The sequence below is a fragment of the Capricornis sumatraensis genome, chromosome 8 (genome assembly GCF_032405125.1).
Source record: "Capricornis sumatraensis isolate serow.1 chromosome 8, serow.2, whole genome shotgun sequence".
In the NCBI taxonomy this organism is placed as follows: Eukaryota; Metazoa; Chordata; class Mammalia; order Artiodactyla; family Bovidae; genus Capricornis; species Capricornis sumatraensis.
Genome location: NC_091076.1, coordinates 7,023,547 through 7,047,038, shown reverse-complemented (window position 1 = coordinate 7,047,038; position 23,492 = coordinate 7,023,547). Strand labels below are relative to the sequence as shown.

Below are 23,492 nucleotides of genomic sequence, written 5' to 3'. Positions count from 1 at the left end.
TCACTAACTCCTGCCTCGTGGCTGCAGTAACGTTCCTGGCCCTTGACCTCACTAGCCCCCACCCAGTGAGGCCTGGTGAGAATCCCAAGGGGCCACAGCGATTTCAGGAGTCTGGGGGCTGGGAGGTCTGAGAGACCCAGGCCTTGTCCTTTGGCAGCTGTGTGAGCCTGGCTCAATCAATTTCCCTCTCTGAGCCCCAGACAGTCCCCACCTCCTGGGGCTCCAGTGAGGCAAAAGGAGGTAGTGGATGAGGCTGTTCTGCACCCAGTAGGTTCTGTCAGTGTCCCCAGGGCACTGAGGTGATGTTTATGTTTTCCAGTTTCCATTCACTTCTTACACTGAAGTTTACTTTTTTAAATTGAGGTGAAATTCAGATAACATACAATTATCCATTTTAAAGCATACCCTTGAGTGGGATTTTGTGCCTGCACGAGATTGTGCAACCACCACTTCTCTCTAGTTTCAAAACTTTTAAAATCGTTCCAGATTTAAAACACTCCACGTCCAGTAAGGGCTAGCGCTCAGTCGTGTCTGACTCTTTGCGACTCCATGGACTGTAGTCCATCACCCTCCTCTGTTCATGGGATTTCCCAGGCAAGAATATTGGAGTGGGTTGCCACTTCCTCCTCCAAGGGATCTTCCTGACCCAGGGATCAAACCCACATCTGCGTCTACCTGCATGTCTGCCTGCGTTGGGAGGTGGATTCTTCCCTGCTAAACCACGTAAGAAGCCCATTGAGTAATGGCTCCCAATTCCCTGGTAACCATGCTCCCATCCTCTGGTAAACACTAATCTGCTGTCTATCGCTACAGATTTGCCTGTTCTGGACACTTCATATAAAATAAATTATACAGTTTGTGACCTTTCGTGTCTGGTTTCTCTTACTTAGCATAATGTTTTCCAGGCTCGTCAATATTATAGGCTATATCAGCACTTCATTCCTTTTTATGGCTGAATAATAGCCTATTACATGGCTATACCACCATTTATTAATTCATCAGTTGATGGAATTGGGTTGTTTTTACTTTCTGGCTATTATGAATAATGCTTCTATGGACATTTGTGTACAAACTTTTGTGTGGACATATGTTTCCATTTATCTTGGGAATATACCTAACAGTGGAATTTCTGGGTCATATGGTAACTGTATGGATCACAACAAACTGTGGAAAATTCTTAAAGAGATGGAAATACCAGACCACCTTACTTGTCTCCTGAGAAACCTGTATGTGGGTCAAGAAGCTACAGTTAGAACCTTACATGGAACAACTGACTGGTTCAAAATTGGGAAAGGAGTATGACCAGGCTGCATATTGTCATCCTTTTATTTAACTTACATGCAGAGTACATCATGGAAAATGCCAGACTGGATAAAGCACAGGCTGGAATCAAGATTGCCGGGAGAAATATCAATAACCCAGATATGCAGATGATACCATTCTAATGGCAGAAAGTGAAGAGGAATTGAAGAGCTTCTTGATGAGGGTGAAAGAGGAGAGTGGAAAAGCTGGCTTAAAACTCAACATTCAGAAAACTAAGACCATGGCATCCGGTTCCATTACTTCCTGGTGAACAAAAGGGGAAAAAGTAGAAGCTTGACAGATTTTATTTTCTTGGGCTCCAAAATCACTGCAGATGGTGACTGTAGCCATGAAATTAAAAGATATTTGCTCCTTGGAAGGAAAGCTATGACAAACCTAGACAACGTATTAAAAAGCAGACATCGCTTTGCTGACAAAGGTGCATATGGTCAAAGCTATGGTTTTTCCAATAGTCATTATGGATATGAGAGTTGGACATAAAGAAGTCTGAGCACTGAAGAACTGGTGCTTTCTAATTGTAGTGTTGGAGAAGACTCTTGAGAGTCCCTTGGGAAGCAAGGGGGTCAGACCAGTCAATCCTAAAATAAATCAATCCTGAATATTCATTGGAAGGACTGATGCTGAAGCTGAAGCTCCAGTACTTTGGCCACCTGATACGAAGAGCTGACTCATTGGAAAAGACCCTGATGCTGGGAAAGATTGAAGGCAGGAAGAGAAGGGGACGACAGAGGATGAGATGGTTAGATAGCATCACCAACTTAATGGATATGAATTTGGGCAAACTCCAGGAGATAGTAAAGGACAGGGAAGTCTGGTGTGCTGCAGTCCATGGAGTTTCAAAGAGTCAGACACAACTTAGCGACTGAACAACAACAATGGTAATTTTCTGGGTAATCTTGTGAGGAACAGTCTCAGTGTTTTACAAAGTGCTTGTACCATTTTACATTCTTACCAGCAGTGCCTGAGGGTTCTAATTTTTCTGCATTCTTGCCAACATATTATTTTCTGTATTTAAAATACATCCTAGAGTGTGTGAAGTGGTGGTATCTTATTGTGTCTTGATTTTCATTTTCTTAACAGCCACTCGTGTTCCTTAATGACCAGTGAATATCTTTTCATATGCTTCTTGGCCATTTGTATATATTTGTTTGGACAAATGTCTACTTAGATCCTTTGCTATTTTTAATTTTCTTTTTTCTTTTTGTTGTTGAATTATATGAGTCCTTTGTTTATTCTGGCTACCAAACACTTATCAGATACATGATTTGCAAATATTTTCACCCATTCTGTAGGTTGTCTTTTCACGTTCCTCATGATGTACTTTGATACACAAAAGGTTTTATAATTTTTTTTAAGTCCAATTTATCTGTTTTTCCTTTCATTGCTCATGCTTCCAGTGTCCAATCTATGAATCTGAGGGATTCATTTACATTGTTGGGTCAAGCAGTAGCTTGGTCTTTTCCATTACTGTGTAGTATTCTATTGCATAACTATCCCATAGTCCTTCTCTCCATTCTCCTTCTGCTGATATTGAGGGCTTTCTGAGTTTGGGCTTTTATGAATAAGACCTCTGTAAGCATTCTTTTTTATTTTGAAGTCATGCCCAAACTCATGCGAGATCTTAGTTCCCTGATCAGGGATCGAACCCACGTCCCCTGCAGTGGTAGTGTGGAGTCCTCACCACTGGATCACCAGGAAGTCTGTGCATTCTCGATATGTCCTTCCATGGCCAATTGCACTACCTTCTCCTGGCTGTGAGCCCAGGGGTGGAACTGCGGGTCACAGGGTGCTCATTAGGCCTTGATTCTCTCCAACAGTTCCCATCCCACCAGCACTAGGTTCCAGTCTCCCTACACCTAGAGGTGACACTTCAGTTCACGTCCACAAAGATTTCTTCCCCTTGAGCCTGGCCCCATCCTGTCTAACCTGGATACTACCCACAGCCTCCAGCTTGCTCCCATCCCTCCACTTCCCACCCAGCAGCCCGAGGGATTTTCTATTTTATTTTTATCTACTTATTGTTGGGCTTCTGGCTTGTGAGATCTTAGTGTCCCAACCAGGGATCGAACCTGGGTCCCTGGCAGTGAAAGTGGCAAGTCCTAAACACCCTGAGGAAGTCCCCTGAGGAATTGTTAAAACCCTGACAATATTCACAGAAGAATCTTTCATAGTTCTGACCACTTCGCCCTCAGACTTGGACCTTTCCAAGCCAACCTTTCAAATTGCTTCTTAGGAGGGTCTGGGGTCTGGAAAGATGTAGGGTCCAGATGTTTGACATATTCTGTGTTGCTTTAGTTTGTGTGTTGATTGAGGGGCTCGAAGGGTCAAGAGAGTCACACACTAGTATCTCACACCCATGTATGTTGTTGTTTAGTCTCTCAGTTGTGTCCGACTCCTTGCAACCCCATGGACTGTAGCCCACCAGGCTCCTTTCTCCATGGGATTTTCCAGGCAAGAATACTGGAATGGGTTGCCATTTACTTCTCCCGGTATCTCTTATAAACCAGCCACTATTCAAAGTAATTCATTAATGCTCACAACGATCCTGTGGAGAAAGATGAAAATGTACACTCATTTTACAGATTAGGGAATGGAGGCATAGAGAAATTAAGCAGATTGCTAAAAACTGCACAGCAAGGAAATGGTGGAGCCAGGCTGTGAATGTAAGCAGTCAGTCTTCAGAGCCTGAGCTCCTCACTGCCCTGTTAGTCTGTCCCTTGATAGTTATGCAATATGGGATAGTTATGCAATAGAATACTACACAGTAATGGAAAAGACCAAGCTACTGCTTGACCCGACAGTGTAAATGAATCCCTCAGATTCATAGACTGGACACTGAAAGAAGCCAGAATCCTGAACATGGCGACAGGCTGTTCCCTCTGCCCAGGATGCCCGCCCTCACCCCCTTGCCTGGCCAGTTCTCATCCTGAAGTTGTCAGTTTCCCCTCCACTTCCTCAGGAGGACTTCCTCGAGTTCTTAACCTAGATTAATCCCTCATGCAACAGAGCACTATGCAGGCTATTCAGTTCAGTTCAGTCGCTCAGTTGTGTCTGACTCTGTGACCCCATGGACTGCCGTACGCCAGGCTTCCCTGTCTGTCACCAACTCCCAGAACTTACTCAAACTCATGTCCGTAGAGTCAGTGATGCCATCCAACCATCTCATCCCCTGTAGTCCTTCTCCTTCCGCCTTCAATCTTTCCCACATCAGGGTCTTTTCCAATGAGTCGGTTCTTTGCATCAGGTGGCCAGAGTATTGGAGTTTCACCTTCAGCATCAGTCCTTCCAATGAATATTTAGGACTGATTTCCTTTAGGATGGACTGGTTGGATCTCCTTGCTGTCCAAGGGACTCTCAAGAGTCTTCTCCAACACCACCACCGTAATGCAGGCTATTATGTGTTTTTAATCTCAGAATAATTTTTAAGAATTTTATGTTTGGGGGATTCTCCTTATCTCTTGTTCTGTGTGTGTGTGTGTACATGTGTGTGTGTGTACATGTGTGTGCAAGAGAAAAAATATTTAAAAACTCGATTTTTTTTTACTTTGCCTTATGTTTTTAAACTTTCATCGCATTTGTTTTTCAACTAGGAAATACATTTACACACTTACAGATCCAGAAGTCACCCAAGCGTTTACAGGGAAAAGCATCCCTCCGTGTTGTAAGCGGTCTCTTGTGTATCTTTTTACCCAAAAGTTAAACTGCTCTGCGCCCTGTTGGTTGCTGTTTTATGTTTTGTTTATTTGGCTCGAGTTATGTGGGATCTTAGCTCCCCCACCGGGGATAGCACCCGAGCCCCCTGCAGTAGAAGCGTGGAGTCCTTAACTGCTGGGCCACCAGGGAAGTCCTCTTGCTGTTGTGTTTTGTGTCACGTGGACCGTTTCCTCTGAATGCCGGACACCGGGGGCTCTGCTGTTGGAGCCCACAAGGCTCTGCCCGCTCAGCTTGGCCCCTTAGGTTTCTTAGAGTAGCTCCTGTCCCTTGTAGTCCCAGGCCTGGGGCGGTTAGGGCCTGTCACAGAGTTCTTGGACTCTCCTACCCTTCTAGACTGAGGCTTCCCCCCACCCCCGGGCTCTGGGTGCCAGCCTCGGCTACAGGCCAGCCCAGGGATGGAACTCTTATCCTGGGATGAAAGGCCGGCAGGCCTGGGCTGGGCCTAGTAAACGCTAAACCCTCCCTGAGAGGACCTCAGGGCACCAGTGTAAACTGAGTCATGTGGGGGGCGAGGGGGTGAGTCATCCTGCCCATGAGTGGGTCCAGATGAGGCAGAGGCTGTCTGCATGGAGCCCTCTCTGGGCCACGCTTCCCAGAGCCACGTTCTCAGCTCCCCTCCAGCCCCCAGGGGGACTCTAGCCCAGGGCAGAGGGAGCAGGGCCCACCGGGACCAGGGCCTGGAGGCCAGACTCTCTGCGTGCAGAGTGTGCCTGTGTGTACAAGTGTGCCTGTGTGTACGTGCGTGAGTGTGTGTGTGGGGTCAGGGAGGGAGGAGGCAGACAGGAAAGCAGGCTCTGACTCGGGAGGAAAGGATTGGGGTTTGGAATCGAGTCAAAGCCTCCAGAGGCAGATTTTGGCGGGAATGCCTCGCTGCTCTCTCCCGACCTCTGCGGGTTCCGCCGAGTTTTCTCTGCAGGAGCCAGCTCTCTCTCCCTTTGGCCTGGAAGGAACCAGGGCCCCATGCATGACCTGCCTGATCTCAAGGGTTTCCAGGGGCCTGAGCTGGGACCTGAGGGTAGAAGGTCTCCAGAAATCCTTCCAGACTTCACCCCAGGGAGGCCTCTGCTCAGGGACCGGGGGAGAGCGCCCCGCCTCAGGGGGTGTGTGCAGGGCTCTTGGGAGTTGTGGAGAGCCTCCGGACCGTTTTCAGCCTTGACCGTGGCCAAGTGACTTAACCTCTTTCTGCTCAGTTTATGCCTCAGGAAAACGAGGGCTGAAACGAGTGAATGTGTACACATTGCTTAGAGCAGTGCCTGGAGCAGAACAGAGCTGCGTGTGTGTTTGCTCTGGGAGCCTCAGTTTTCTCATCTGAAAAATGGGTGAGGGGGGACACCTGAGGAGCCCTTCGTCCGCTTGTTGCTCTGGTTGCAGTCTCCGTTATTATTTCCTAGGAAGCTGCCCCGGGGCCCTGTTGCCCTGCCCAACTCTGTCCCTGGGTGGTTTTCAAGTCCTGCTGGGAGGCCAATAATCAAGGAAAGATGGGTTTGGTGGGTTTCTGGGCTAGATGCCCTTGGGTTACCCCTCAGCATCTGGGGGAGGCGAGTCAGAGAAAATGGGGAGTTTCCCTCCTCAGATGAATCAGCTGTGTGACCCAAGCCGGGTCCCTGCCAGGGCCCCTCCCAGTGGGCGGGAGTGGGGCACAGTTGCCCTTCTGGGAAAATCCCCAGAACCTCGCCAAAGCTCTGGCTGAAGCTTTCTCCCGACTCAGCTGTTTCCTGTCCTCCCAGGTTCAGCCCTTAGCCCCAGCTGGAATCAGGGGTCGACAGGGCCCCCTCACTCACAGCCCAGTCCCTCAGGAACCCTCTCTCCAGGGCTGGGGGTTCGCCGTGGTGGGACTGGGAGTAGGTGGAGTGGGGATGTCATCCTTTTCCTGGCTCAGTCGTCCTTCTGTGGTTTCATAAAAGGGAGCAGAGCACAGGGCCTGTCCAAGTTTACCCAGCCTAACCTGCCCCGGGTCTGGGCTGCTTCCTGAGTCCCGTAGAGGAAGCCCCTGCCAGCCTGAGCAGCGGGTCCCACTCAGGGGAGCTGCTGCCACTGCTCCTGGCAGAGGAGCAGTCCCCACTGTAGGCAGCTAGATCCTTGCTGCTCAGTAGGCTTGGTCACTATACTCCCTGGGCCTCAGTTTCTCCATCAGTAAAATGGGAATCTTAGTCTTGTCCCAGCCTCTCTCAGGTGGTTCAGAGGACCAAACCTATGTGCTTTACACATCAGATTCTAAGTCCTTCCTGGGTCTTGTTTATCTTTGCAGTGCATCCCTTCTCCCCAACAGCACTTTCGTATAGTAGGGGCTCAGCAATGCATTGGGCACTCTGGCGTTGGATGTGTGCTCTGTTGCGTCCTACTCTTTGTGGCCCCAAGATTGTAGCCCACCAGGCTCTTCTGCCCATGGAATTTTCCAGGCAAGAATATAGAGTGGGGTGCCATTTCCTACTCCAGGGGATCTTCCTGACCCAGGGATAGAACCTGTGTCTCTTGTGTCTCCTTCATTGTCAGGTAGATTCTTTACCACTAGCACCACCTGGGAAGCCTGGAGTTGGATGACCTGGATTCACATACTGAACTTTGTAGCCTTGAACCAATTAGTGAACCTCTCTGGATCTGTTTTTACAGAGCTGAGCAAGGCTTGGATGAGAAACATAGGGACATACTTAGCACAGTGCCTGGCTCTTGTTATGAACAGAATGAGGAATTTGAGGCCCACACACAGAGAGTGACTTTCAGTCAGTCACTCATTTATTCAGTTTTCTTGGGCACTTAGCTAGGACACCTGGCGACAGGTGGGGACACCCTGGGGATAAAGTGCAGCCACTGTCCTTGAGGGGCTTCAGATGCCCAGATGAGAGCCACAGGTGAGTGAGCATTACGGGAAACTGGGGAGCAGGTGGATGAGGGAGGGGAGACTCTGAGAGGACGAGATCTGCCTCTGAGATCTGGGGTCAGCCAGGGAGGCAGGCGAGGGTCAGGCCTACCAGGCAGAGGCAACAGCCTGAGAAAAGGGCACCAAAGCGGGGAAAGCCAGCGTGTGAGCAAGAGAACCACAGGCGCCGGCAACTCCCGATTCTGGAGCAAGGAGTCGTCAAGCACAGAGTGGAGGAGGTGAGGCTGGAGGTACCGGTAGGGGATGGGTTTGAGTCGTTCATTCATTCAATAATATATGAAAAGGTTGCTCTGGCCACACACTGCGCAAGACTCTCTGGGGACAGGGCTGATTTAGGCATTGTTCCTGCCTTCACGGAGCACAGAGTCTGGGGGGCTAGAGAGAGACAGACAGTGATTACATAAGGAACCATTCGATCCTTGGTGCAAAGCAGGTTGTTCAAGCAGAAGGAAGAGCCTGAAGCCCAGCACCGTGTGCCAGGGGGTGAAGAGACAGCCAGTTGGCTCCAGCATGGCGAGCATGGGCAGAAAGGGGAGACTGAGGGAAGCTGGGGGCGGGCAGCTAGGTTATAACGGGGGCAAGAGTGGACTCAAGTCATAGGCTGTGGGGGGGTCACAGATGGGCTTTGGGGAGCGGACAGACATTGGACAGAGGCTGCTCTGCAGGACAGCTGGCATTGGGGTAGAGGGGAGAATGGGGCAAGTGGCAATGGTTTGGGGGAAAGAGTGCGGAAAGGGCTAAAGCGGGGCCGTGAGGGAGCACAGGGACTAAGTGTGTGAAATGCTTAATTGTGGAAGAAGAACCAGGTGATATTGGTATCACCTGGGCATCTTCGTGGGACCCACAAAGGCCTAGTCAGGAGCCCCCCACGCCTTGGCTCAGTTTGGGCAAGTGCAAGACACTAATTGTCTGAGGGAGGCAGGGCATGGGGCTCCGACCTGGAGACCACTCAGCGCTGGGGACTTCCCAGGGTTGGGCCGAGGGGGACTCAGCTCAGGGCGGAGGAAGCTGGGAAGGGGGCCGAGCCAGCATGACTCACCTACTTCCACCCAGTCAGCCTGGTGGCATCTCCGCTCCCCTGCTCCAAATTCCAATTCGATGAGGCTGCTGGAGGCTGAGTCAGTTCCAGCACGAGAGCCGTATCCCTAGGGGCTCCCTGCCAGACGCCCTGGCCTCCAACCAAGGCCAAGGCCAGGACCAGGGCTGTGGCCAGGGGTGCGGAGCCAAGCTTCCAGAAGCTGTTGCAGCCTCAGCAGAGGGCATGGCCCAGGAAGATCAGTGTGAGTGAACGTGCCAGCTGCGTTGTAAAGAGCTCACTGTAGGTGAGGCTGGAGACCCCCATCAGCCTGGTGAGGCCTAGGGTGACTTTTTAAAAAATATTTACTTATTTTTAGTTGTGTTGGCTGGATCTTAGATGTACCACGTGGGTTCTCTAGTCGCGGTGCCCCATGGCACACTGGATCTTAAGTTTCCCAACTAAGGATTGAACCCATGTCTCCTGTATTGAAGGGTGGAGTCTTAACCACTGGACCACCAGAAAAGTTCCTAGGGCAAAAGTCTTTTAACTCTCTCTGCCCATGACTCAGGTAACTCTCTTCCCCTTGGTCTCTATTTTCTTGACTATAAATTGAGTCAAAATCTTCTGATGGGTTGTGAGAATTAAATAGTCTACATGGAAGTGCCTTGCAAACTGGTGGCCTCTGATGGTCTGGGTGGTAGGAGGTGAGTATAAATGGGAAGGCTTAGAAGGCTTTTTAAGATTGAGTACTGCACAAGGATATTTCAGCCAAGCAGATAGAAACCCAATTCAACCCCTACTCACCGGACCGTGTGTCCTGGTGGAAAAGCAGGGCAGGACCGAGGTACCTTTTTCTAATGGGAAAGGTTCACTGCACAAGGATATTTCAGCCAAGTGGGTCAAAACCCAACCCACCCTCTACTCACTGGACCGTGTGCCCTGGTGGAGAAGCAGGGCAAAACCAAGGAGGTACCTTTCTCTAACTGGCATGAACACACCCTGTGGGCTAGCAGTAGTCCCTCAGACTTTACTGGGCCAAGTCCTTGAATTTATGGGAAATCACTGAACAACTGATTGTGATTCTTGGGATGGAGGTGAGATAGGACTGACTTTGAAGAGGCTCTCAGAGACATTCCCAGCTTGGCCGTTGAGGGCAATCAGGACAGAGGGGGGCAGTCTCTCCTGGCCCTGCCTCTCTCCGCCAACCAATGCAGGTAACCACCAACACAGTATTGTAAAAAACACTCAAGACACAGACCCAGGCTGGGTTTATTGAAATGCCAGGAGTACGCATGTGACAAGGGAGCCAAAGAAAGGAAGAAGGTGGTGTCGGCTGTGAGGTGGCAGGGACAGGCCCTGTGTCCTTGGCCCTGGCATCCCCTTTCTGTGCTGGGGGCGGAGTGGGAACAATTACCCACTCTCCGCCAACAAAATGGCATGCTCAGGCCCGCAGGACCTCTGCCCCCTGCACTGTGAAGGCCCCGAGGAGAGGGGCTGGAAGCACTAGTTTTCTCTCTTGTGAAAGAGGAAGAGAAAAGGGGGATGCAGGAGGAGGGGGAGGTGCAGCCAGGGATGAGGGTGGCCAAGGAAGGTTCTCCTGCTGGCGTCTGCACCCCGCCTGTGGTTCTGGATGACCGAGGGGAGGCAGCAGCAAAGAGAGGCTGAGGGTCCGGCCCTCAGGGAGCCATTGCCTCCAGCCAGCAGGGACTGGAGCCAGCCCAAACACAGGACAGAAGTTCAAAGGGATCGAAGATGCAGGCAGTTCCCGAGTGACCCAGTCCTCAGAGCTGGAGGGGCTCAACCTCCATGGGACAAGGAGGGGGAAGACAGGCGGAGGCTCCAGCCCCAGTAGTGGGGGCAACGGCCGTCTCCCTCATTCGGCCCTATTAGGTCAGTTCCACATTGTTGGCACGGTCCAGCACACGGGAGCCACGGGCACTGCCCCCCAGCTGGAAACGGCTCTCATAGAGAGTGGGGCAGAGGTGCCAGCGGTTGGCCCGGTAGATGCCCAGGTAGGTGTAGACGTCAGGCTTGTAGGTAAGCAGACACTTCACGCCTGCCGCACGGATGGCTGCATCTGCCTCCAGAACACCCAAGCGGTCCGTGAAGTCGTCCGTATAAACGCAGATGACCTGCCGCCCCCCCTCCTTGGCCCGTGGGCTCACCTTGGCCACCTGCAGCCGGCCCTCAACCACGGCCCGAGCAATGCCAGCCCAGGCGTGGTCCAGCTTGAAGCCAGGTGCCAGGTGTATCAGCCATTTGCCAGAGAGCACTTGGTGGGTGATGGCCAGCTGGCGCAGGGTACCAGGCGTTATGGGCCGCCCGCTGGTCTGCAGAGCTTCCCAGGCAGCCTGTAGGCCCTGCACATCACCCGAGTTGGGGATGTAGCCCTGCCCGTATGCTGCAATCCAGCCCACGGGCTCAGAGTTGGGCGAGCCAGGGTCCCCATAGCGGGTAACTTGGGACGGCGGGTACTTGGCCAACCAGGCATCCAGCTCTGTGGCAGGTGTCACGCGGGCATCAAACACCAGCCAGGGGTCCATGTCGGCTGCCATGGCCTCTGCAGCCAGGTGCTCAGCAGTGAAGCCATCTTCACGACCACCTGGAGAGTCCTCTTCCTCCAGCTCCTCACCTGGTTCCATCCTGCGGGAGGGAACCGAATCAGGGCAGGGCCAGGACAGACTCAACTTGCTGAGTCCTAGGGGGTGCCAGGGAGAAGGCGATGGCACCCCACTCCAGTACTCTTGCCTGGAGAATCCCATGGATGGAGGAGCCTGGTAGGCTACAGTCCACGGGTCACTAAGAGTCGGACACGACTGAGCGACTTCACTTTCACTTTCATGCATTGGAGAAGGAAATGGCAACCCACTCCAGTGTTCTTGCCTGGAGAATCCCAGGGACGGGGGAGCCTGTTGGGCTGCCGTCTATGGGGTCGCACAGAGTCGGACACGACTGAAGCGACTTAGCAGCAGCAGCAGCAGCAGCAGCAGCCAGGGGGTGCCAGGCACTGAACTGAACAGTGTGGGCCTGGGCCTCGGCTGCCGCGTCTCCACAATGGATAACAACTTGTTACTGCCTCAAGCAGTTGTGCAGAATTAACCACCTGAGATGGAACAAAAGCTATATAAATGTAGTTAGTGTTATTACTGCTCTCCTTGACCTACAAACGAGGAAACCGAAGCTCAGAGAGAAGGGGCTCACTGCAGGTCACACCTTCAGTGAGTGACAGGGCCGAAACGGCAATTCAAATGTGGGAACCGCCGGCCGAGCTACGCCTCCTGGCCCTGCCAGAGCCTGGCCGCTCTCCCGGGCGCTGGGATTTAATGGAGGGAGGCAAAGCACACGTCCTCGCCGCACCGAGGCAGGGCCCATGGGGCCAGGCCTCCGGGCGAGCGTTATCCAACCTACTTAAAGACGAGGGCACTGAGGCGAGAAACGGGCAGTGTCCGATCCGAGACCAACGGGGCGGTGCCTGGACTCGAACCCCGGCTGGATAGAGGCTGCAGGAGAGCCTGCCTCCCGCCCCGCCGCGCCCGCCGCCATTAGTGCCCACGGCCCGAGCTGCGCCCCCGTCCTGCCCCCTCCCGCCAACCCCAGCGTCACCTCCGGCCTTCGCTGCGCTCGGCGCCGGGCCAGCCGCGGGCCCGGCTCCGTTGCTGCCGGGGCTCTGCGCCGCTGCCACCGCCGCGCCCCGCCCCCGCCACGGCTGCCGCCGCCGCCGCCATCTTACTACCCCGGCGCCTCAACAAGAACTTTATAGACAAACGCAGCACAGGGCGGGGCCGGGAAGGGGCGGGGCCACAGGGGCGGGGCCATCAGGGAAGGCGAGGAGGGGCGGGCCCTTGGGGGGCGGAGCTAACGTTCGCTCTTCAGGTCTTGGGGGCGGGCGGGAGTGGCGGTTCCGCCCCGGACGGACGCGCAAAGCCCAGGAGGCTCTAAGGGGGAGGGCGCTCGGGCCCTGCCGGCGGCGTCCTGACCGGCGGAGCTAGGACCCTGTAGGGAGCGTAGGGGGCGGAGCCGGCGGCACCAGGACCCGGGGGAACCGCGGCGGACGGGCTACGAGCAGGCCCGGGGGCCGGGAGGCTGCGGGCGGCGGCGCTGGGTCCGGCGCGGCGGGAGAGGCCCCGAGATGCCGAGCAAGAAGAAGAAGTACAACGCGCGGTTCCCGCCGGTGAGCACGTGAGCGGGCCCCAGAGGAACGGGCCGGGCTCTCGGGAGGCTCCGGCCCAGGCCGGACTAGGGAGGCGGGCGCATCGCCGTGTTCGGGGCCCCGTACGCCCCGCCCCCTTCCGTGCCCTTCCAGCGTGGGTGCCCCCCGCCCCCTTTCTCCCGGGATGCTCCCTCTCTCTGCCCGGCTTAAGCACCCTTTCTGGGACGGAGGCGACGGAGTCCGAGCTGTCTGCCCCCTCCCCAGGCACGAATCAAGAAGATCATGCAGACGGATGAAGAGATTGGGAAGGTGGCGGCGGCCGTGCCTGTCATCATCTGTATCCTGTCGGGAGCTGTTGGGATGGGGGAGTGGGGGAGCCCGGCAGCCCCGGGGTCGCTTTTTGTGGACTGGGCCACCACCCTGCGTTCTCCTTGACCCTCCTCAGCTCGGGCGCTCGAGCTTTTCTTGGAGTCTCTGTTGAAGAAAGCATGCCAAGTTACCCAGTCCCGAAACGCCAAAACCATGACTACATCCCACCTGTGAGTGGCTCTGATCCTAGAGGGCCCAGTTGGGGGTCTTCCTCCAGTTCACACGCCTGGGGGAGGCTGTGCCCTGATAAGGAATTGGTAGGCTGCTGTGAGATCTGTGGATTTGAGGAGGAGGATTAGGATGTTCTGGCCAAGGGGGAGGGTTGGGGTGGAAATTTTCCAGGTTCCATTCCCCTGACATCCACAGAGTCCGTACTGTCCCTTGCTGAGGGCCCATCCGAGTGCCATCCCCTTCCTACTTCTTCCAGGAAGCAGTGCATTGAGCTGGAGCAGCAGTTTGACTTCTTGAAGGACCTGGTGGCATCTGTGCCTGACATGCAGGGGGATGGAGAAGACAACCACATGGATGGGGACAAGGGTCCCCGCAGGTAGGGAGCCAGGGACCAGTGTCCAGGTGGGGAAGGCCAAGGCCCCTGGGCTTGGGGATGGCTGGGGAGTGGTGAAGGAGTGGGGAGACCTGTGGGCAGATGTACTGTACTTTCCCGAAGGGGCCGGAAGCCAGGCAGCAGTGGCCGGAAGAACGGTGGGATGGGAAGCAAAGGCAAGGACAAGAAGCTGTCAGGGACGGACTCAGAGCAGGAGGTGAGTGAGGCCCTAGGCTTCTGGCCCATAGGGTGGACAGGGCAGCCCTATACCAGGCCAGGACGAGCTGGCTGGGGGCCTGGTCCCTCACCTGTGACCTTTGTATTGGTTTCTTTGTAAATTGGGGTTAGTGAGGTCAGCCTCCTGTCCCTGCTTTCCAGTGATGGGGCCATGCCCTTCTAGTCTCTAAGTCCTGCCTTGTTCTCAGGATGAGTCTGAGGATATAGACAGTGACGGAGAAGAGGAGACACCACAGGTCCCACCCCAGGCCAGCCACCCCCCTGCCCACTTTCAGAGGTAAGCAGTTCAGTGGCACCAAGGGGGCCCACTGACCCCAAGACTGACTCTGGCCTCCCTCCTGGCCTCCCTAGCCACTTGGTTCTGTTGGTCATGGCAGACTGGGGGGATGGAAGGGGAGGAACTAAGAAGGACTTCAAGGCTGGGGACTGTGCTCTCAGAAGGTACCCTTCTGCTAGGTGGGGCTGTGTGACCTGCCCTGGGTCCTTCCCTTCTCTGGGCTTGCTCCCTGTTGGTACAGAGGGTAGTGGGCTCTGGGGATGCCCAGGTGGGGCTGAGTGGGCGGGGATGGGCACCAGAGAGTGGCCTGATCTTTCTTTACTGCTTTCTCCCCTGCAGCCCCCCGACACCCTTCATGCCCTTCACCTCGACCCTGCCTCTGCCCCCAGCACCCCCGGGCCCCTCAGCACCTGATGCAGAGGAAGAAGAGGATTATGACTCCTAGCGCCCTCTGCCCCCCAGGCCACACCCCCTTTAGTTTGTTTTAGTTGCTCTGGGGGGAAGAGAGACCATAGAGCTGTTCTTAAATTTATTAATAAAATAATAATAAAAGGGAACACTCACGTCTGTCCCGGTTTTTGTCCAGGGTTTGTGGCCTCCTTCTCTCCTTCCACCTCCTTCCTGATGCTGAGCTGGGACCCAGAGCCCCAGGGGGCTGGGCAGCAGCTGACTGAAGAGGGGGGGCTGGAGGCCACAGTTCTGCCAGCGCAGGGCCAGGGGTGCCAATGGAAGGAAGGCCGGTCAGAGCGGCAGAGGGTCTGAGCCAGCTGGTGCCGGTCATGCTGGGGGACAGCCTGTCTCATGGTGCTGTGTGTCCCTGGGTAGGTTCCTCTGCTCTGAATGACTTCTTGGCTCTCTGATGTCGACCATTCTGTTCACTCTGGGTTGCTGCAAAGGGACAGGTAACAGAAATGAGTCTGGGAAACTAGAGCTTGGGCCACTTGCCTTAAAGGACATGAGGAGGGGCAGTGGGGGCAGAGGTAGGTGGTGTGGTGGGGGCCCCATGAAGGCTGGCTGGTGAGCAGGCAGTGACTCTGAGCAGACCCTGGAGCTATGCGCACGAGGCAGACGTGTGTCTTCCAGGAGAAGCGGCTTGGTGAGGCGGGCGGGAGGTGTGGAGTGCTGCGGGCAGCCTGGAGGCCTGGGTTAGCAATAGACTCGAGTGCTGATGACTAGGAGGGAGGGGATCTTCAAGGACTTTGGGGTTTCTTTGGGTAGGGACATGGGAACATAGAAGAGGGATCTCAAGATCAATAGGGATCTTAGTAAGACCTCAAGTTTGGCTGTGATGAGTTTGGGGTGCCTGTGAGGCCACTGAGGAGAGGCATGGGGTGGGCACTTGGAGCTAGTGGGCTAAAGACAGGTGTGTGAACCTTGAGAGTCAGGGAGAGGAGAGGGCTAGGGTGGCCCACCAAAGGGGACTGAAGAGCAGCCAGCCCGAGGGCCCCTGGGAGCTTCTGTGGTGCCCACCCAGGGGCGTCTGGGAGGAGGAGAGGCCAGCTGTCAAACGCCTTGGTGAATTGGTGGTTGACGAGACAGGAGAGCTGGAGGTGAGAGACTCAGAGGTGAATGGAAGCAGCACTCAGAACCATGCAGTGGAGATGGGAGAGGACAGGGGCTCAGAATAAGGACAGAGGAACAGCTTTTGTTTTTTAAAGTTTTATTAATTTATTTATTTTGGGCTGTGCTGGGTCCTCACTGCTGCTTGGGCTGCAGCGCCCAGGCTTCTCATTGCGGAGGCTTCTATTGTTGCAGATCATGGGCTCGAGGACACGCGGGCTTCCGTAGTTGTGGCTCCCAGGCCCTTGAGCTCAGGCTCAGCAGTTGTGGCACACGGGCTTAGCTGTGCCATGGCATGTCGAATCTTCCCAGACCAGGGATAGAACCCATGTCTCCTGGATTGGCAGGCAAATTCTTTACCACTGAGCCACCAGGGAAGCCTTGGTTTTGTTTTGGTTTGTTTTGTTTGTTTTTTAAGATGGCAGAAGTGCAGGCTGAAGTGGCTGAAGGGATGGGAGAAGATGACTAATGGAGTGAGGTGGGGTTGCCTGAGGCCAACCCCAGCCCAAGAGGGGGAAAGGTGAGTAGGTTTTTGGTGGGATGTTGAGATATTCAATTTTTATCTGGTAGTGTGTGACTTCTTTATGAAGTCAGAGGCAGGGGGACAGCCTGGATGGGCCCAGAGCAGCTGGAGCCTGGGGACACGTGGTCCCGTCTGCTGCTCATCTGTTCCCGCTCCAGGTGTTAGAAAAGAAAGCCAATTTCTTTAGGGGGGGCTTCCCTTGTGGCTCAGCTGGTAAAGAATCTGCCTGCAGTGCGAGAGACCTGGGTTTGATCCCTGCGTTGGAAAGATCCCCTGGAGAAGGGAAAGGCTACCCACTCCAGTATTCTGGTCTGGAGAATTCCATGGACTGTGTAGTCTATGGGGTCGCAAAGAGTTGGACACGACTGAGCGACTTTCACTTTCTTGAGGGGAAGCATTTCTACTCAGCCTGTGGTATGTGCAGCTGACCTCATTTTGAGGGGTGGGATTGAGGCATGGGAACCGCCAGCCTGGTCAACCAAACAGGCCCGCAGGCGGGGTCGAGACTTGGGTGGGCAAAACACCTGAGCCCTGGGACTTCGAGTGGGACTCATGGGAAAGGGTTCTGACAAGATCACTGGCTTCCCCACGGCGCTGGGTGGCAGCCGGAAGCCCTCTCGGAAGTCACGGTGAGGATGGCCGTGGCCACACTGGGGGAGCAGGGCTGGCGGAGTGGAGGCTGGTGGCGGCCAGAGGCCACTTGCCACCCCAGGGGGTGATCCCGACTGAGCACAAAGCCAGCATGGCGGCACCAGGAGGCTCAGAGGTGGAGACTCCAGGCGAGCCTCCAGGCGACCTCAGAGCACCTTGACCCTGATGCCTGTACACCCTGGACTTCTTAGTCACGTGAGCCATTAAAAACAATTTTCCTCCTTGAAGCCAGTTAGGTTGCTGTCACTTGTCACAGAGAGCTCTGGCTGGCAAGGACCCTGAATGGGAGGTGGTTCCCATCAGCCTCAGAGAGGGAGCAAATGGTTTTCTCCAGCTGCAGGTTGGACCCAGTCCCAGAGAGGGTGGGCAGCTGGGATCCATGGAGTTGAAGGCCTGCCAAGCTGTTCAAGGAGTGGAGGCAGGAGAGGAATAAACCCCAGAAGCCCGTTGCTGGGATCTGTTCACAAGATGAGATTCTGTACCGAGGGTATTGATGATGGTTGGGGGACGGCAAGGAGGCCAGGCTGCAGGGGGCAGCCTCCGTTCCCCAGGGAGGTGCAGGTGGGAATGAGGCCCCCAGGAGCTGCTTGCCTGGGCTTCTGTGTTTTCAGGCTCAGACTTGGCAGAACCCTGTAAGGCCCGGATTCAGATCCTAGCTTCTTAGCTTATTAACCTTGAACAAGTTCTCAACTTCTCTGTCTCAGTTCTCTCACTTGTATAACAGGGCCTAGTTATTACCTATGTTAGTTATATATGCTGAACTATATATTCTAGAAGAGAAACTAAGGGGCCTCTTGATGAGGGTGAAGGAAGAGAGTGAAAAGCCAGCTTAATACTCAATATTAAAAAACTAAGATCATGGCATTTGCATACAGTCCCATCATGTCATGGCAAATAGGAGAAAAGGTGGAAACTGTGACAGATTTCATCTTGAGCTCTAAAATCACTGCGGATGGTGACTGTAGCCATGAAATTAGAAGACGATGGCTTCTTGGCAGGAAAGCTGTGACAAACCTGGACAATGAGTTAAAAAGCTGAGACATCACTTAACTGACAACAGTCCATATAGTAAAGGCTATGATCTTTCTAGTAGTCATGTATGAATGTGAGAGCTGGACGATAAAGAAGGCAGAGCACCAAAGAATTGATGCTTTTGAACTGTGGTGCTGGAGAAGATTTTTGAGAGTCCATTGGAAAGCGTGGAGATCAAGCCAGTCAATCTTAAAGGAAGTCAACCCTGAATAATCTTTGGAAGGACTCATGCTGAAGCTGAAGCTCCCAATGCTTTGGCCACCTGATGGGAAGAGTCAACTCATTGGAAAAGACCCTGAAGCAGGGAAAGATTGAAGGCAGAAGGAGAAGAGGGCGACAGGATGAGATAGTTGAATTGGCATCACAGATTCAATGGATGTGAACTTGGGCAAACTCTAGGAGATGGTGATGGACAGGGAGTCCTGGTGTGCTGCAGTCCATGGGGTCACGAAGAGTCAGACATGACTTGGCAAATGAACAACAATAAAAATATGTACTAGTTGTACCTGTTAATTAGGGTGAAGGATTCTCCAGGCAAGAATACTAGAGTAGGTTGTCATTTCCTTCTCCAGGGGATCTTCCTGACCCAGGAATCGAACCCGAGTCTCCTGCATTGCAAGCAGACTCTTTACTGACTGAGCTACAAGGGAAGCCCCAGGGTGAAGGACTAATGTAAGAAACTCAAAATGTATAGGTTCAAATAAAATGCAAGTTTATTTCTTGGGCACATAAGGTTCATAATGAGATCTATCTGATCAGTGGGCTGTGCTTCTTTAAGAGGGATTTCTGGGCTCAAACTCCTTGCATGTTGTGGCCCCACCATCCTCAGTTCATGGCTTTCAAAATCGCTGTAGAGGGACTTCCCTAGCTGTTCAGTGGTTGACTCTGCACTTCCATTGCAGGGGGCGTAGGTTTGATCGCTGGTTGGAGAACTAAGGCCTGGTGTGTCGTATGGCGTGGCCGAATGAATAAATAACTAAACAAAAATACAAGGTCACTGTGGAAAGAGAAATCTCAGAGGCCAGAGAAGTCTTCCTCGGCCAGGAGAGGCAGTGGCCCCACTGCCTCCGTTTGTCTCTCCACTGGACCTGTCACAGTGTCCCACCTGAGGGATGCTGGGAAAGGTGGTTGAGTCAACCTGGGTGACGAGCCAGTTTCAGCCACAGGACCTCACACACCTTTGAGAAGGGTCTGACCCAGCTTTCAACAAGTGTTAGGAGTGCACCCTTCTCAGTCAGAGGGCAGGGGCCCAGGGAGACAGTGCTCCTGGCTGGGCCTGGCCTCTGGGTATCTCCTGGGAGTGGGGAAAAGATGGCTCTGCCCTGCTCTGTGTATCAGTGGGCATGGGGAGGGGGCACCTGTCAGCACCCCATCTGCAGAGCTCTTTTTGGGAACCAGATGATTTTCATTCTTTATCCACTGGAGAGCCTTGAGCCTGAATGCCTTAGCCCGGCGTTGACTGTGCCCCAGGTATAAGCGTGATCAGAATGTGAACAGAGGAGCAGCTTCTGGGGCCAGCATGGCAGCCAGGACTGTGATCCTCAGGTGAGGAGTGTGGGTCCACCTCTTCCTGCCACTCCCTCGCTCCACAGCCCATTTGGGGATCCATTCAGCAAACATTTATTGAGCACCCAGCATCATCATCCAGCAAGGAAATGAGGTTCCACAGTCATCCATCAGAAGCCTGAAACTAAAGTCTTATATCAGGAATTCCCTGGTGGTCCAGTGGTTAGGGTTCCATAATCACTGCCGAGGCGCATGTGTGCGCAGTCCTGTCTGACTTTGCAGCCCCATGAACTATAGGCCATCAGGCTCCTCTGTCCATGGGATTTTCCAGGCAAGAATACTGGACTGGGTTGCCATTTCCTACTCCAGGGAGTCTTCTTGAACCAGGGATCAAACCCATGTCTCCTGCACTGGCAGGTGGATTCTTTACCACTGAGCCACCTGCTTAGTTGCTCAGTCATGTCCAACTCTTTGCAACCCCATGGGCTGTAGTCTGCCAGGCCCCTCTGTCCATGGGGATTCTCCAGGCAAGAATACTGGAGTGGGTTGCTATGCCCTCCTCCAGGGGATCTTCCCAACCCAGGGATTGAAGTCAGGTCTCCTGCTTTGCAGGCAGATTCTTTTACCATCTGAGCCACCAGGGAAGCCAATCCCTTCTCCAGGGAATCTTCCCGACCCAGGAATTGAATTGAGCTCCCTGGGTAGCTGTTAAAGCTTCCTCACTGTTGAGGGCCTGGGTTCAATCCCGAGTTGAGGAGCTAAGATCCCACAAGCTGTGTCACGTGGCCAAAAATAATAATAGTAAATGAATAGCTCCTTTATTAAATAAATAAAGTCTGATATCACCAATGCTAGGGTTGGAAGTGGTGACACCAGAATTCACACTACTGAGGGGAAAGGCAGTTGGTGAAACCACCTTAGAAAACGGTTTGGCAGATCCTCGTGGAGTCCATGAACATGCACTTCTGTGTGACACGGCAACGCTACCCCTGGGCACACATCCACTAACAGACACACACGAGAATGTCTGTATCCCAGCTGGAAACAACTTGAACAAGAGCACGAGTAAAGAAATGATAGAATATTGTTTAACAGAGCAGCAACACAAAAGAGCAAACCACCGTGACACACAACATCAATCTTGAAGATGTTATGTTGGCAAAAGAAACCAAACAAACAAATTGCAACAGTTCATTTAAATAAAGTTCAGGGACAGGTGAAACTAACCGATGGTGATGGAAGTCAGTGTAAGTACCTTGGTGTGGGGACTGATGGGGGGCACACAGGAACCTTCTGGAAATTTTCTATAGCTTGAACTGGTGGTGGTTATTTATAACAATGGATCAAGCTGCCCACTTGAAATACACACACCTTTATGATACCTGCTGAAAAATTTTATGTATGTATCTATTGGGGGTTTCCCTGGTGGCTCAGACAATAAAGAATCTGCCAGCAATGTGGGAGATCCGGGTTCGATCCCTGGGGCAGGAAGATCCCCTGGAGAAGGGAATGGCAACCCACTCTAGTATTCTTGCCTGGAGAATCCCACGGACAGAGGAGCCGGGTGGGCACAGTCCACGGGATCGCAAAGAGTCAGACATGACTGAACGGCTAACACACACACGCACGTCTATCGAGAACCTGTTGCATGCCAGCTGCTATTCTAGGTAGTGGTGATTATATGAACAAAGTGTTTGCTGGAATTTATTTCTGATGGGAGGAGGCAGACAATAAAGAAGATAAACAGTGTGTCAAATGGTGATACATGTGCTGGGAAAGGAAAGTGTAATGAAGAAGTGGGGAGTCCCGGGCAGGATGCTGGCCCAGTCACTCTATGCAGTGCTCAGGGGAGACTGATAAGGTGAGATTTCAGTAAAAAACCCTACTAAGCGAGGAGTGTACAAGCCACAAGCTACCTGCGGGGAGAGGGCAGAGGGAACTGTGAGAGCAAAGGCAGGGATTGAGACTTGATTCTATCAGGTTCCCTGTGGTCTCGCCGCCGCTGGCTCTCATTTCCTCCTCCACCACCCAAGGACCCAATGCAGGAGCCACCAGCCCCAAACTCGGCTCACTTCAGGTAAGGGGGTGTCCGGGCGCTGGCCGCCCCTCAGGGTCCCAGAAGCTTCATGGAGGGAGAGAAGGCAGCGGTGTGGGCTCCTCCCAGACACCTGCCCTTGTTGCTTCCAGATGTGCAGGCCCAGGGGCTGAGGAGGAAGGGAGGGGCCGTAGAGATTCGGGGTGGGAGTGACCTCACCTACCACCCCGGCCTGGAGGAAGGACCCGCCGAGCTGCGTGACACGGGTGACTTCACCACTTCACCTCTCCAGCCTTCCACGTCCATCATATGGGGCGATTTTTTTTAAGTTCTTCCTTCCTCTCTTGCTTTCTTCATGGCCGCCCTGGGTCTTCGTGGCTGCGCGGGCTTTCTCTACTTGGAGCGGTGAGGGCTAGTCTCTGGTTGCGGTGTATGGGGTTCTCCTTGTGGCGGCTTCTCTTGTTGGAGCTTGGGCTCCAGAGTACAGGCTCAGTATTTGTGGCACATGGGCTTCGTTGCCCAGTGGCATGTGGAATCTTCCTGGACCAGGGACTGAACCCGTGTCCCCTGCATCAGCAGGCAGATTCTTAACCACTGGACCACCAGGGAAGTCCCCACCCAGAGCTATTGATACCGCCCCTCATGGTTGCCAGGAGACCAAATGCGTGGCAGTAGCTCATCATCCTGCTCTTGTTTATCTGAGTCCACGCTCTCAGAAAGGTGGCCCCGTCACCACCCATTTCACGGAGGAGAAGACTGAGGCTCAGCAAGTGAGATGAATGGCCTGAGTTTGTTCATTGGCACAGAGATTGTACACAGGCTTGTGCAGGGGTCCAGAGTGTGGAGAGGTGTGGGGTTCATGAGGTTCCCCCCCACTCCGTTCTTTCTCTGGTGTGGTAAGTTTGTCTCCAGGATGTGGATGGGACCAGGTTCCCACTCTTCTGGGCTATGGGCACTGCGGCGGGGGCACGGCAGCTGGGACCCAGGCACTCCACCAGGGGCCTGGTCCCTCCTCTCCTTGGGCAGAGTGTTGGTGAGAGTGGCAGATGGCTCTGGACTCTCTCAGGGGGCTCCATGTTGCTGGGGAGAGGGGCAGGACATGGGTGACACTCAACTCCCATGATTATAGTTGAGCTATCTTTGTTCTGAAATCATGTCCTTTCTATTTTGTGTGCTCATGTGTGTTCAAATGCTATTTTTAGGAATGGAACAAGGGCTAACACTTCTGCACCCACTCCAGTAATCAGAAAGCAACAAGGGAAAACAAGATCTCACACAAGACCCATCAGATTGGCAAGAACAGAAAGTCAAAAGGAAATTCCCCGGCAGTCCACACTCCCAACGCTGGGGCCAATCCCTGGTCGGAGAATGATGATACTGCAAGCCCTACCCCCTCCAAAAAGGCAAGTAAGGTAAAACAGATGGCTGGTGGGAGGTGGGTACATGGAAGTCTGGTGCTTCTGGTGAGAGTGAGGGGCATGTTTGAAAAGGCAGCTTGGCAGCTAAGTGACCTCCAGCTGTTTCACTTCTGGGTAAAACCTCTCACAGGAAGAAAGACATGTCATAGGCGTGGTTAGAGGTGGCAAAGAGTCAGAGGCTCCAAGTTATCTGCTGCTGCTAAGTCGCTTCAGTCGTGTCTGACTCTGTGCGACCCCATAGACGGCAGCCCACCAGG

The 23,492-nt window shown here is 53.6% G+C and overlaps 2 protein-coding genes across 2 annotated transcripts; one reads left to right on the top strand and one right to left on the bottom strand.

The window, feature by feature from the left end:
* Nucleotides 1–10,229: 10,229 nt before the first annotated feature.
* C8H11orf68 (chromosome 8 C11orf68 homolog) lies at nt 10,230–12,658 on the bottom strand. Its single transcript, XM_068978203.1, has 2 exons — nt 12,537–12,658; nt 10,230–11,576 (listed from the first exon to the last, which is right to left on the bottom strand). Exons 1-2 carry the CDS (start codon nt 12,656–12,658, stop codon nt 10,820–10,822), a joined length of 879 nt encoding a protein of 292 aa, XP_068834304.1. The 3' UTR covers nt 10,230–10,819.
* Nucleotides 12,659–12,974: 316 nt separating this feature from the next.
* On the top strand, nt 12,975–15,048 carry DRAP1 (DR1 associated protein 1). The gene is made up of 7 exons (XM_068978469.1): nt 12,975–13,104; nt 13,348–13,420; nt 13,529–13,622; nt 13,880–13,999; nt 14,120–14,213; nt 14,422–14,510; nt 14,850–15,048. The coding sequence occupies exons 1-7, from the start codon at nt 13,063–13,065 to the stop codon at nt 14,953–14,955; spliced, it is 618 nt and encodes a 205-aa protein (XP_068834570.1). The 5' UTR covers nt 12,975–13,062; the 3' UTR covers nt 14,956–15,048.
* The last annotated feature ends 8,444 nt before the right edge of the window (nt 15,049–23,492 follow it).

What these genes read in the sequence shown, in the direction of transcription:
- C8H11orf68 (XM_068978203.1), bottom strand. Translation starts at nt 12,658, where the DNA reads ATGGCGGCGGCGGCGGCAGCCGTGGCGGGGGCGGGGCGCGGCGGTGGC. An exon ending in GAGCGCAGCGAAGGCCGGAG is followed by an intron (nt 11,577 to 12,536) that starts GTGACGCTGGGG and finishes TCCCTCCCGCAG; the next exon opens with GATGGAACCAGGTGAGGAGC.
- DRAP1 (XM_068978469.1), top strand. Translation starts at nt 13,063, where the DNA reads ATGCCGAGCAAGAAGAAGAAGTACAACGCGCGGTTCCCGCCG. An exon ending in GGCCGTGCCTGTCATCATCT is followed by an intron (nt 13,421 to 13,528) that starts GTATCCTGTCGG and finishes GACCCTCCTCAG; the next exon opens with CTCGGGCGCTCGAGCTTTTC. An exon ending in GGGGACAAGGGTCCCCGCAG is followed by an intron (nt 14,000 to 14,119) that starts GTAGGGAGCCAG and finishes ACTTTCCCGAAG; the next exon opens with GGGCCGGAAGCCAGGCAGCA.